The sequence below is a fragment of the Microtus oregoni genome, unplaced genomic scaffold (genome assembly GCF_018167655.1).
Source record: "Microtus oregoni isolate MIOR12 unplaced genomic scaffold, Mior012 000042F_ref0000377, whole genome shotgun sequence".
Classification (NCBI taxonomy): domain Eukaryota; kingdom Metazoa; phylum Chordata; class Mammalia; order Rodentia; family Cricetidae; genus Microtus; species Microtus oregoni.
Genome location: NW_024543209.1, coordinates 12,325,494 through 12,339,320, shown reverse-complemented (window position 1 = coordinate 12,339,320; position 13,827 = coordinate 12,325,494). Strand labels below are relative to the sequence as shown.

At 43.8% G+C, this 13,827-nt stretch overlaps 1 protein-coding gene across 1 annotated transcript; it reads right to left on the bottom strand.

Annotated features, from left to right (window-relative positions):
* Positions 1 to 765: 765 nt before the first annotated feature.
* On the bottom strand, positions 766 to 3,683 carry LOC121434147 (60S ribosomal protein L15-like). Its single transcript, XM_041632973.1, has 2 exons — positions 3,473 to 3,683; positions 766 to 1,216 (listed from the first exon to the last, which is right to left on the bottom strand). The coding sequence occupies exons 1-2, from the start codon at positions 3,681 to 3,683 to the stop codon at positions 798 to 800; spliced, it is 630 nt and encodes a 209-aa protein (XP_041488907.1). The 3' UTR covers positions 766 to 797.
* Positions 3,684 to 13,827: the final 10,144 nt, after the last annotated feature.

Here is a 13,827-nt window from a genome sequence, read left to right as displayed (position 1 = left end):
TAAAATAAAATGGTTCCAAGTTTTAAGAATCCAGGGATTATAACAGAGGCAAACATGAAATTTTCTTTGGTAGAAACAGGTCTCATGAATTAAACTTATCCAAACCCAAGTTTACAGGTTTAAAAAATATGTATATGCCAAATCATCAGGAAGCAAACTTCCTAGGGAGTCAGAGGAACCAGTTCAAAATACATTTAGACCCAAAAGCTTCAGATTTTGGAATTCTCTGAAGCAATGTGTATAGCCACATTCAAAAATAAAAGGTTGGATCAAAAAATGAGCAATAAAAAGATTATGGGGTGTGGTAGTTTGAATGTAATTGGCTCCTATAATGTCGTAGGGGGTGGCACTATTAGGAGGCATGGCTTTGTTGGAGTGGGTATGGCCTTGTTGGAAGAAGTGTGTCACTATGGGGACAGGCTTTGAGGGTTCCTATGATCTGGATATGGCTCAGTGTCTCAGTTGACTTCCTGTTTGCTGCAAGATGTAAAACTCTCAGCTCCTCCAGCACCATATCTGCCTGCATGCCACCATGCTCCCTGCCATGATCATAATGGATTGAACCTCTGAAACTATATGTAAGCCACACCCATTAAACGTTTTCTTTCTAAGAGTTGCCATGGTCATGGTGTCTCTTCACAACAATAAAAACCCCAAGACAGACGTTGGTACCAGGGACTGGTGAATTGCTGTGACAGGCTTGGCCATGCTTTTGTTTGGAGGAATTTGGATCTTTTTTTTTTTTTTGACGGTCCTAAACTGTTTATTGGGTATGAATTGTACAAACATTACGTATATTAGCGGCAACGGTGGAGCTGCAGAGTGTTGCGCCTTCTCCAGGCTGCACGGCGAGAGCCACCAATAGTGTGGTGGAACTTGTGGCCCTTTCCAAGGTCACGGCTCTTGCGGCCTGCAGTTGTCAGCCCACGCATCTCTCTGAGCTTGTGGACCGGTTTGGTGATCCATTGGGTGTCAGGGTTTCTTCTGATAGCTTTATGGAATGGATCGATGAGGATAACCTCAAAAACTTTGTATGTGGAATCTTTGCCAACCCAGTAAGAATTCAGGACTCTCAGAGCCCCACAGTGGCGTCCAGCTCTCTCCTCAGCAGCAGACTGTAGGCTTCGGGCAAACTTTAGCTGGTTCACACCATGATGGACAGGCTTGCCATAGGTCGCACCCTTGGGCACCGGGCGTTTGCGGCCACCACGGCAACCTCGTTGGGCGCCAAAATGAAGGCGTAAGTCACAAACAATACCACACCAGTTTGGAATTATGATTAATAGGGTGGTATTTATTTAAAGGGGAAAAAACTTACAGATCACTGTCCCAGGCAACAGCCCTCTATGCAACCAGGAAGGGAGTCTAGTCGCCAGAGGAGCAGGAAGTGAAGAGAGAGAGGAGAGGGAAGTGGCCGCTTTTTTAAAGGGAGAGAGACCACGCCCCAATGGGCTGGTATCTCAGCAGCTATAGGCTGGAGGAGTGGGAGGACCTCCCGCAACACCTCCCCCTTTTGTTTAAATAAGAGAGTTCTAAACCTACTATGAAATTATATACAATAAGTACAAATATCCTATTCTAACTACCTTAGGTCTTGTATAATAAATAACTTGGCCAAGTCATGAGAGAAAGTAACTACATTTATATAGTCTTCAACTCCATCGAAGATCTGAGAAGGGAAATAATGTTACCTGGGTAATTAGGAAGTTCAGTAAAACAACTTCCAAAACATGCAACAAATCACAGAGACAACTAGCTACCTGGGCAATCACCCAAAGTCACATTAGCAGCGTTGAAGCAACCAACTTTGGCTAAGGCCTAACATAACTGACATACCATTTTCTAAGGCAAGCAACTTTTCAAAACTATCTTACCCTGTCTTGGCAGGATATGACAGTCCTGTTTTATCCATTGATGCACGCTCTGTATCTTTGTCAGCCATTGAGGTATGGGCATTTCTTTGCCCCAAGGCCAGTTCTGCCAAAAAGAAAGGCGCCAGGTGGAGTGTCTTTGGTGCTCAACATTCTCTCGGGAATAGAGTGGTGTTGCCAGGAGCAATTGTGTCTCACTACCACAAAACTCTGAGTTAGATTAAAGGCCATTTTCTACAGCTCTTTGAAGAAGTTGAAGATTATCTATCTATACTGAGTATAATCTCTATATATCTAAAGAACCTGATTAGTCTAAATATAAATGACAAACTTAGATGACTATTAATCTATATAATTCTCAATATCTATCTAACTTAAAGACTAAGAAAATAAACAACTGTGAAACAAATGAGGACAATGACCTCCAAATATAAACAATGTACAAATATACATTGCAGTAGGTAAATATATATCAATACACAAATATTATATAAGTATCTTAATCAGAGGTAGAAATGTACACTGCAATATGGTAAATATATACAATATATATCAATACAATATATGTCAATACTTAAAAAATGTTTTAAACAGAGGTAGAAACATGCATGCATACAATAGTCAATATAATTTAACTTTGTATCAATATACAAGAATCTATACCAATATATTTTTCTAAAAACAGTAACTCACAATTACAAATCTATTATCCCATCATCCCTCTTTTTTTTTTCAAAATGATCCCTGAGCTTATAAAATTCCTCCCCCAACCCTCAATCATATACTAATTATAATCAACCCCTAAATGATGTCCCTAACCCAAGGGCAAACTTTACTGGGAGAGGGGACATCGTCCTCTAGAATTACTTCCAGCTGTCATGGGGGCGATATTCTTTCTGGGGGATCCTGTGAAAGTAAAATGATGGTTAAATTTCAAGATCAATGTCTTTTAAAATTGCAAATAGTCTCTGAGTATTTTGTGCAGGTCTGGCCAAAATGTTGTATAAGATGTGCACCATTTCAACTAACCAAGTTGGAACTGTCTTGTGCAGCTGGTACCCAAAGCAGGTCTTGTAGTAGCGCTATACGTATCATGATGTCATATCAACCAGGTGGAGTTGTTGTTATGGGGCCCCATCTTCTTCCTGGAAACTTCAAATGTCACTTCAGGAAAAACTCATTGTTCATTGTGAAAAACTTAAACATTAATCATATAGACATATATGTATATATTCACTGAAAGGCATGATAGATATATTCAATGAAAAGTATGATAGATATGAAGAAAAGCAAAGATGTTTTCTAAACTAGTATTTCTTTCTGTCCCATATCATGGCTCTTGACAGAAACTCCATAAACTCTGGGTTTTTCTCTTATTAAAAGGCTTGGAATTAGAGAGGGACTGAGCCAGAGTCCAACTTCAAAACCAGCTTTATAAATTTAGAAATATGGTTTATTTTTTATTTATTTATTATGTATACAATATTCTGTCTGTATGCCTGAAGGTCAGAAGAGGGCGCCAGATCTCTTTAAAGATGGTTGTGAGCCACCATGTGGTTGCTGGGAATTGAACTCAGGACCTTTGGAAGAACAGGCAATACTCTTAACCTCTGAGCCATCCCTCCAGATCCCATGGCAACCTTGCTTGGCCTTGTAGCCCAGCGTCCGCGCTTTGTCTGGCCGGGTGGGGCGGGGAGCCTGGTGCAGCACCGACAGCTGGCGGTACTGCCAGCAGCGGACCCTCAGCAGGAAGCGCATCACGTCCGACTGCTTTTTCCGCCACAGCTCCTGGATGTACTTGAAAGCACCCATCTTGGCTCACCTGATGGCCGCCGTCAGAGGAAAGCGGAATTTGGATCTTGGGTTAGGAAAGCAGTACAATGCTTTAAGTGCTGCTTGATGGGCCGTATGAGTAGGAACATGGAAGACAATGGTGCGGACAGTGATTTGAAGTGTGCTGGCTCAAGAGGTGTCCGAGAAGAATTTTAATATGTTGCCTAGGGACCATCTTGCGTATTTTGGTGAAGAATGTGGCTGGTTTTTGTCTTTGTCCAAGGAGTCTGCTTGAGGTTAAAACGAAGCGTTTAGGATTAATTTCATTGGCAGAAGAAATCTCAAACAGCCTAGTATAGACTCTGCCATGTGGTTACTCGGGTAACTTCAGTGAAGATTTATAATGCAAGTTGAGCAGGGTAAATTTAAAAAATGCAAAGTTTAAGGAGAAAAGAGCATCAGAAAGTGGACTTGAGCTAAATTCTGTGTTCAAGGAGTGTTTTATAAACAGATTAAGAAACGAAATAAAGGGAGTGGTGACCCAACTAAATTTCCAACTTGTAAAAAGAAACTAAAGAAAGATTTAGAGCCAGGTGTGGTGCACGCCTTTAATCCAGGCACTGGGAAGGCAGAGACTGGTGGATCTCTGAGTTTGAGGCCAGCCTGGTCTACAGAGCAAGTTTCAGGACAGCCAAGCTTAGGCAATGAAGAACAGAAAACCGGTGACGATGTGATTGAACGAGGGGCCCATGTTCCAGCACTAGTAAGCTGCAGAACTTGGCAGCTCCAGCCACATGGCTCTGGCTTTAGAGTTAAGAATAGAAGAAATGGGTTATGGAATTTGCCTCCATGCCTAAAGAAAGCTGCTGAGGCCAGGCATGTGTCAGGGATGTCTGTGAATGGAGGTAATTGTTTGAGGCTATGAAGTTGAAGCCTGGACTACCTTTGAGAACCCAAGATGTTAAAGATGACAAAGTTGTAGGGTGCCTGTGGAGGAGAGCTGCTAACAGGAAGTGGAACCAGACCAAGAGAATAAAGTGTGTTGCAGTCAACAAAGCTAAATGGAGTTGGAGATCTGAAGAGGAGTTTGTATCAGACATGGAGATGCAGAGTTTGGAGTTTGCCCCATTGGTTTTCCATCTTGCTTTGGTCCTGTATTTCTTTGCTATATTCTCTTCTCTGCGTTTTGGAATGGTAATGTATATCCTGTGCCATTATATGTTGGAAGTATGTGATCTGCTTTTTGATTTTGATTTTTACAGGTGATTACAGTTAAGAGTTTACATGATCAGAGAGTCCAGTTTTATCCCATGCTTTTTCAGTCACAGTCCAGCTGGCCTTGGTGAGCTCCCAATAGATCAGCTCCACTGTCTCAGTGGGTGGGTGCTCCCCTCGTGGTCCCGACTTCTTTGCTCATGTTCTCCTTCCTTCTGCTCCTCATCGGGACCTTGGGAGCTCAGTCCAGTGCTCCAGTGTGGGTCTCTGTCTCTGTGATGAGAACCCAAGGACAATGGCACGGGGTTTTGAACCTACGTAATGTGCTGGCTTTGTGGGAGCCTAGCCAGTTTAGATGTTCACCTTCCTAGAAATGCACGGAGGGGGGAGGACCTAGGACTTACCACAGGGCAGGGAAATCTGACTGCTCTTTGGGCTGGAGAGGGAGGGGGAGAGGAGTGGGGGGAGGGGGAGAAGGGTGGGAGGAGGGGGAGGGAAATGGGAGGCTGGGAGGAGGAGGAAATTTGTTTTTTTTTTTCTCTTTTCTCAATAAAAAAAAAGTTAAAAGAAAAGAGTTTACATGAATCTTTGAAGAGACTGAACTTTGGTCTTTTAAACATTATTGAGATTGTGATAGACTATGGGGACTTTTGAAGTTGGACTAAATGAATTTTACATTATGATAGTTTTATAAATTGTGGGGGTCAGGGAGTAGAATGTGATAGATTAAGTGTAATTGACCCCTATATTCTCATAGGGAGTGACTATTAGGAGGTGTGGTTTTATTGGAGTGGGTATTGCTTTGTTGGAGAAGGATGTGGGGTGGGCTTTGAGGCTTCCTATGCTCAGGATACTGTACAGTGTCTCAGTTGACTTCCTGCTGACTGTAAGATGTAGGACTCTCAGCTACTCCTCCAGCACCATGTCCCCTGCATGCCACGGTGTTCCCTGCCATGATGATAAGAGACTGAACCTCTGAAACTGTAAGTGAGCCACCCCAATTAAATATTTTGCTTGTAAGAGTTGCCGTGCTCATAGAAACCCTAACTAAGACATGGGGCTGAAGAGATGGCTCATCAGTTAAGCGCATTGGCTGCTCTGGCAGCCAGTTTATTTCCCAGCACTCACATGGAGGCTCAAAACTATCTGTAATTCAACTTCTAAAGGATACCATGCCCTCTTCTGGCCTATGTGGGGACTAGGCAAAAATACAGTGCAATTACATGCCTCTAGACAGAACACTCACACATGTAAAAGTAAAATAAGTAAAATTTAAAAATAGATTATTATATAGTTAGCACTGTGAAAGAAAGAAATGAAGACTCTTAAATAGGAAGGCAAAGATTTCCAAACATTGTATGATATTTCCAACCAAACCATTTTTTCAAATAAGGATAAGATAAAAATGTTCTCAACCATACAAGTCTTCACAATTAAAAAAAAAGATTTATTATTCTCTCTCTCTCTCTCTCTCTCTCTCTCTCTCTCTGTGTGTGTGTGTGTGTGTGTGTGTGTGTGTGTGTGTGTATGTGTGTGTGTATGGATGTGAGTGCAGTCACCTAGGAATTCAGAGGAGGATGTTAGATCTCCTGGAGCTGGAGCTACAGGTGCTTGTGAACTGTCTAACATGGATATGAGTGCTGGACTGAACCCAGGTTCTCTGCAAGAGCAGAATATGCTCTTAACCCCTGAGTCATATCTCCAGCCCCATCCTTGTAATTTTAACATGAAATGAAAATATTCTGCAAAGAAGAGCCCTAGCAAAAAGAAAAGAAAAATTAAAAAAATAGAAAGGAAAGAAACCCAGAAGAAAGCAATGAGACGTGGGAAGGAAGGAAAAGTGAACAACTTTGATACGTGGTCCAATAGGCAGCACGGAAGAAAGAAAGGACAGAAGGAAGGCTGGCTAGACTGATCACATAACCAAAAGGTCAGGTTATGGAAAAATGTCATCAAGAAACAAAAGGGTTAAATAAATTAAATTGTATAGACACAAATGCAACATAGGTAAACAACTTCTAAAAACAATAATAAACACAAACAACACAAATTTTAAATGGGCAGATGATCTAGACATTTTATTAAGAAAAGGCATATATGTCCAATATGCCCACAAAGAGCTTCTTGCTATCATGAGTTATCAAGGAAATTCAGATAAAAATAAAATTAAGATATTCTAATATATCCTTATATCCTGAAGAAAATATTCAGGCATTTCTGGTACCAGCAACAGTAGACAAATTCTCTGAGAATTTATTTTACAGCGTGTTGTAAAGTTAGAAACACACTCTGCCAATGAGCCAGTGGTCCCACAGCTGTCTCTTTTCCCAAAGGTCGTAAAAGGCCATGTCTGCATGAAGACTCAGGCACCAACGTTTGTAATAGCCAAGCAGGGACCCCAGCCCACGTGTGTCTGATTAAAGTATCTTTATCCAGGGCAACACAGCTGTGAAATAAAGACAGTGATGACACACAGTCTGTACCTGCAAAGAGAGGGACCACAGGGAGGCAGGCATGAATGAAGGGAGGGGGGACAAACAAGTGCAAGGAACTGAGGAGGGAGGAAAGACAGGAAGGAAGGGAGGAGCACTGGAGATAGGGAGCGGGTGAGGAAAGCAGAAGAGAGAAAAAGGATGAACTGGCTGCTCCCTGTCTCTAGCCTGTTGCTTCTCTCTGATTGTCCTGTCCCTAGAAGTGCATCGTGAGCTCTTGGGAGGGAGGAACTTGTGTTTAATAAGTCCTTGCACCTGTCAGCGGGCAGACCCGATGGCTGGCTAGTAGGTTCACAGGCCTTGAGAGGCTACCTCAGATGCCAGGTGTGGCTCGTGAAGCCCAGGCCTCTTTAACTGGGGTTCTGGGGAAGAAAATCCGAGGAGCAGTTTATTGGAAACACTTTAAAGGCTGGGGCCTCTGTGATTTCAGCCAGCAGCGGGGTGCCCCACAGGTGGCAGGTGGCCTTTTAATGACCAGGCAAAGCCTCCAGAGGGTCTCTGTTAGCCCCACTATAGCACTGTGTTGATTTTAAGTTCCAAGTGTGACCATAGCTACCTTGGGACTCAGGAGCCGCCACCTGACTCTCACCTCCAAGGTCACCTCTAGAAACACTAGTTTCCAAAGCCTGGCACCTCCGTGGTCTCATTCTGGACACGTGAATTAGTTCCCCCTCCTCCACCCCCACCACCTACTTCTGCTCCAATCAGCCCCACAGTCCTCAGGGCCCCCCTTTATGCTGTGGGCTCAGCCCTAGGACACAGAGTACTTGCAATGTGGTCCTTCCACTAAAGATCTCAAGTCCAGAGTAGAAGACAGAACCACACAGAATTTTGAGCTGAGGAAGCAAAAGCTAAATAAGCCTCAGGGCTCAGAAGCCAGCACTGAGTCCATGGGGGATTTTTAGAGATGATGCCTGAACTGACTTTGAAGCTCACAGAATTTTCAACTCCATTATTGTGCTAAATTTGACTGGGCTTTATTAAAAGGTGCCCGAGGCTGCAGTGGTGAGGGCCATCAAGGGCAAGGAGTAATTCCAGAAGTCCAGCTATGAGTTGACTGCTATGTGTGATTTTCACAGTCTTTAGTGGTAGAGCAGAGTAGTTTTAGGGACACTCCGGACTTTCAAGCTAAGCACAGCTGAGCTACAAGGAGCCACAGGACTAAAGACCTGGGTTCAAAATCTGGGGCCACTTGTTCACAGTTCAGGGAAACCTAACAAATTATTCAGCCCCTCTCAAAAGTGGGTTTCCACTTCTAAAAATGGTTGATAATCTCTCCCAAGAGAGGGTTATACAGATCAACGTTCCCCAGTGCCTGTCTCCAGCGGGTGAAGCAGCCGTCTTCAACATCCCTTACAGTGTCGGCAGCTGCAGCTGGCTTGCCTGCTGGCAGTCATCTGGGACTCGGAGAAGAACTCCACTTGTGATTTCTTAAAGGTAGCATTAAGCATCTGTGGAGACTTTATTTATGAATCCAATTCCTCTTTTTATTATGCCTGAAAATTACATTCCTATCATCTTCCTAGAGAGCTAAAGTTATTCCCAAACATAATCCCAGATTATCAGAAATCAAGAAAGGATAAGTCTTGTCATGTGTGTGTGTGCATGTGTGTGTGTGTGGGGGATGTATTACATTTGTTTTACCATGACTCGAACCAATGCAATGCAACGTGGGACACTTGATATGACTCTGAGAAGCCACCCTCAGCCACCCGCTACCCTGACATTTGTGTCAGCTTCACCTTAATATAGTTTAGCCAAATGCTCTCCAAAACCCCAATTCTAGTTTTACAAAGTATAAAATCACTCAAAGTATTCCAGCTTCAGGTTATTCAGGGAAAATCAGTCTACCAGAAGTCAGGTCATGGAGGACCTATTTCTGTAATGACAGATTCAGCAAACTGGCAAAAATTTCCAACTTATAAAATCCACCTTACTGTGAATTGTGTTTATGGGGCTTCCAGCCACAGCTCATCAAAGACGTATGGTAGGGCCTAGGAGAGACCTGGGGAACTCTAATTGCAGGACGAGGGGCTCTCTGTTCTTCTTTGAGTCCTAGTTTCCTCTGCATCTATAGATTCAAATAACCCTAAACTTAAGGGCTTAATATAAGGATATACATCTATTCTATCAAGGAGGATCTGTGGGTCAAGGGTGGCTTAGCTGGTAGTTCTGGCTTGGCTTCTCCTGTGGGAATTGCCTGTAGGATACTGGATGCTGGAGACCTGAGCCTGTGCAGCTGCTTCCCAGAAGGCATGCCCCCAGGACTACGGGCAGGAAGCCAAAGGTCTCATGAGTACAAGTGCCTTTCTTGAGGGATGCCTGAACTTCTGCACAAGGCATCCCACTGTTCTAGAACAAATAACCCAAGAGAGTGCAAAGGGGAAACAGCACAGTCTCCTTGGCCACACAGGCTCAGTGCAGTCGAGGACTGTGTGAGAAAGTGGGTACCCAAAGAAGGGTACCCAAAGATGGGGCTCCTCAGAGTCTGACGACTGAGCTACTTTCCCTTTCTTCCCTGACTCCCCACACACACAGAGGCTTATTCTTAGTTATGAATGCCCAGCCTTAGCTTGGCTTGTTCTTGCCAGATTTTCTTAAATTATCCTGACTACCTTTTGCCTCTGGGCTTTTACCTTTCTCTATTTCTGTATACCTTTTTTCACTTCTTTCTCCACAGCTTGCTGGGCAGCTGCGTGGCTAGGTGGCTGGTCCTTGACATCCTCCTCTCCTTGTTCTCTTGCTGCTTTTCCTGGTTCTCAGTTCTCCTTCTATTTATACTCGCTGCTTGCCTGCCCCACCTATCCTTGCTCCTGCCTGGCCATTGGCTGTTCAGTTCTTTATTGGACCATCAGGTGTTTTAGACAAATCAACTTCACAGACTTAAACAAATGCAGACTAAACAAAAGCAACACACCTTAAAAATATTCCCCGAAACATGCCTCTTGTTTTGCCCTTTCCATCCTGAGCTCTCCATGTTCCTCTCTGACTGCAGATCAAACCTGGCCCTCTGGACATTATTCCACTTCCAACTGAATGGAGAGCTGTTTCCTCCGTGGTGGTTGCCTTCGGTTGCTGGTCTCAGCTCACTCATAGGATTCATCCCGGAGTTTGGTAGCATGACTCCTGGTGGTGGGGTCTGGGTCTGCCTGGGGGTGGTGGGCATGCCTTTGAGTGCACTCCTGACTGACTACTCCCTGATGTTGTGGTACTGTCTCTTGCTGTCCAGGGGCTTAGAACATATGTGGGGCCTTCGGTAGGCCACCCAGAGCCCAGGAAGGGAAGACTGGCATTCTTCCAACCTTTGCTGGAGGTCCCAGTCAGGGCAACAGACTCCATCCACTGTGTCTGGAGTGTGTTGCAAATGCACAGGAACAACTGGATTCATTAGATGGGGGACTCTTTGGAGAAAACTGTGGGAACTGTAAACAAAATATACTCGGTTTTTTTTCCCTAGTAAAAGGTTAAATGAGACAAAGAAAGTTTCATCTCTAAAGAAATTCAAAAAAGAAAGAAAGAAAAAAGAAAAATCAAAGACAAAAACAAAACAATGAAAAAAAATCACTGTCTGGCAGAAACCCCTTCTCCCCCGGTCAGCAATTTTTCTAAGATCCGAGTACATAGCACGGTTGCACTTTGCTCATCAACTCTGCTGCCTTAATTAAACTAATCATGTAAGAATGTGGGGCCAAACCCTGACCACTCAGAGTAAGGCCCAGGACCCTGCCCCTAGGACCACAAGCTCAGTAGGGTGCCTGTTGGATACAGTCTCTTGCTTACAGTCACACGCCCTTTTGCAGAAGTAAAATGTTTTGCTCTCGGGAAATACTTTGGATTGTGCGGTCATTTTCTTGAGACTCCAGACTCATTTCTTACAAGGACAAAAATTTCCATGGAAGCTTCACGCCACAAGAGGGGGAGGGGCTTGTCTTCTCCACCTCACTGCTCCTCTCTCTTCAGATCTCATCTCTCCTCTCTCCGTGTATTTTTCTTCCTCTCGCTGTCTCTCCATGTGTCGGCCTCTCACTTTAAATCTACCTTTTCTTTTGTTTCTTTGTCTTCCTGGTCTAGGTGGTACATCTGAGTCTGGTGACTCTTCCCTTGGGCCCCTGAAGCATTGTCTGGCACCAAGGACTACTATCCTACAGCACCTGAGGTTTCATAAAGCTATACAATATGACTTTTAAACATAGCTTGACCCACCACAGTCACCAACAGTACCACGTGGCATCTTTGGTTTGATGGGCCATGCATTTTCAGGAGAGAAATTCACAGGATTTGGCAGTTCTGTGGAGCATGACAAGGAGACATGACTTGTTATGGCCATCAGCAAGTAGGCAACAATCTGGTTGCCACTCTGGTTATTGCATTCAAAGTAGAAATGCCCAAATGAGCCCCAACCACCACTGTTCTGGTTTGGTGTCTATTACTATGGTCAACACCATGACTGACAGCAACTTGAGCAGGAAAGGATTTTGTCGGAGCCCACCAGACTATGCAATAAATGTACAGCCGACAGAACAACAGGCCGATCCACAGGAAGTGTATGCATACACATCCACAGCAGAGCTATGGGAACACTTGTCTCTTGGAAAAGTCACTGTCATATCTGTGGAAATCTTGTGAGGCCATGATCCTCCCTTCAAAATGGAAGTGGTCTGAAACTGGACATGGCTTGAGCATATATAAGACCTCAAAACCCTCTTCCACAGTGACACACATTCTCCAATAAGGCCACACCTACTTCAACAAGGCTATACTTACTAGTAGTGCCACTCCCTTTAGGGGCCATTTTCTTTCAAACTGCCACAGTTTCTCTGGCTCTTTTTAAATCTATCTTTGTTTTATTTATTTGCTTTTATTTGTATATGGGTATTTTGAGTGGAAGGCTAGCTAACTAACTCATTACCCCCATTCTGCACACTTAGACAGAGTCTACTGAACTTCCATTTTTGAGTGACAGTCAGTGGGTTAGTTTTGGCTGTGGTTGACTAGATAGCAGAAAAGTCCAGCATAGAGAGAAATGTCAGCAGATGAGGAAGTGGACTGATGGAGAGGAAATGGAATTAGCAGGACATCACTTAATTGAGTGGCCTGGGATCCAGTCTTAGGCCAAAACTAGACCATCCAAAGCCAAATTACAAAGCTTTATCTTTTTAAAAAAAATCAAGTTTTTTCCTCCTCCCTCTGTATACTCTCCATTTTTCATTTTGCTTATGCTTTGTTTCTGAAGAGGTATTGAATATCGTTTGTTTATGTTTCTAGGGATTTTAAGATAATATTTTTTAAAAAAGGAAGTGTTGGTCTTTAGGTTATAATAAGTTATAAATGTCTCCTTGGTGTGCATGCTTACAGAACCACAAGGCTCTTTGCTGCAGATATCCATTAAGTTCATGGAATTACAGTTCAACCCACAGAGTGAAAGGAAACCTTCATACCAAACGCATGGAAACACAAAAGCATGATAAAATTGCATTCCTGGGTAGAAGGGTTCGTGTGTTTGCCCAGGCATTGTCATAGAACATAAGGTTTCCATTTGATGAGTCCATTGATATGAGGAAGCTTGTTTAATTTGACTAGACTATACATCAATGCCATTGCTGTGGTGAAAAGAGCACTGTGAAGATGAATGCAGCATCCAGCCAGCCCCCAGCAGTTATCCAGGGAAAGAGATACAGCCCGTGTACAGGAAAATACAAAGCACATAACAGTAAGCAGCATAAGGAAGACCCAGAGGCCATGGGACTTAGAGGAAAGACAGATGATAAAGAGATCTTGAGGAGGAGGTAGCCTTTGCCTCAAGGGACGCATCATATTCACTGGGCGGAAGGATCAGTAATGAATGACTTTGAATGGCTGATGAGGGGATTTGGCTCTAATAATGTAATGAAAGGGATGTCAAATGCAACCCTCCTCTCCTATTCATCTACCTATCACATAAAGCTAAGGAAATTCCAGGGATTGACTATGACAGGCTTTGCTGGCCATAGGATAGCCTCTCAGTCCAGTGCTTCTTTTTTTTTTAAAGATTTATTTATTTATTATGTATACAACATTCTGCTTCCATGTATACCCATACACCAGAAAAGGGCACCAGATCTCATTACAGATGGTTGTGAGCCATCATGTAGTTGCTGGGAATTGAACTCACGACCTCTGGAAGAGCAGTCAATGCTCTTAATCACTGAGCCATCTCTCCAGCCCCAGTCCAGTGCTTCTTGATGCATAAATGCCAAATGACCAAGAGTATTGATGCTGCGATGGAGATACCCCTCAGGTCTCCCTGCAAGAGGACCTCTATTGGATTCGCCAGCAGCTAATTGACCCTCTCCAGTTGCTGCACATCTGAATCCATCACCCCTGGGCCACACTTTTCCTGGCTCTTCCCAGCCAGTGGCTGACCACAGAGGCAGTGTTATACTCTGGCCAATCTATCCATCTGCCTGGGATTTGCCCAGGACTGCTGTGAAGGTGAG

Bases quoted from the DNA above. Each gene is read 5' to 3' on its own strand.
- LOC121434147 (XM_041632973.1), bottom strand. From the start codon at position 3,683: ATGGGTGCTTTCAAGTACATCCAGGAGCTGTGGCGGAAAAAGCAGTCG. The intron at 1,217-3,472 runs GTATTGCCTGTT...GCGCCCAACGAG, and splicing joins GGATGGCTCAGAGGTTAAGA to GTTGCCGTGGTGGCCGCAAA.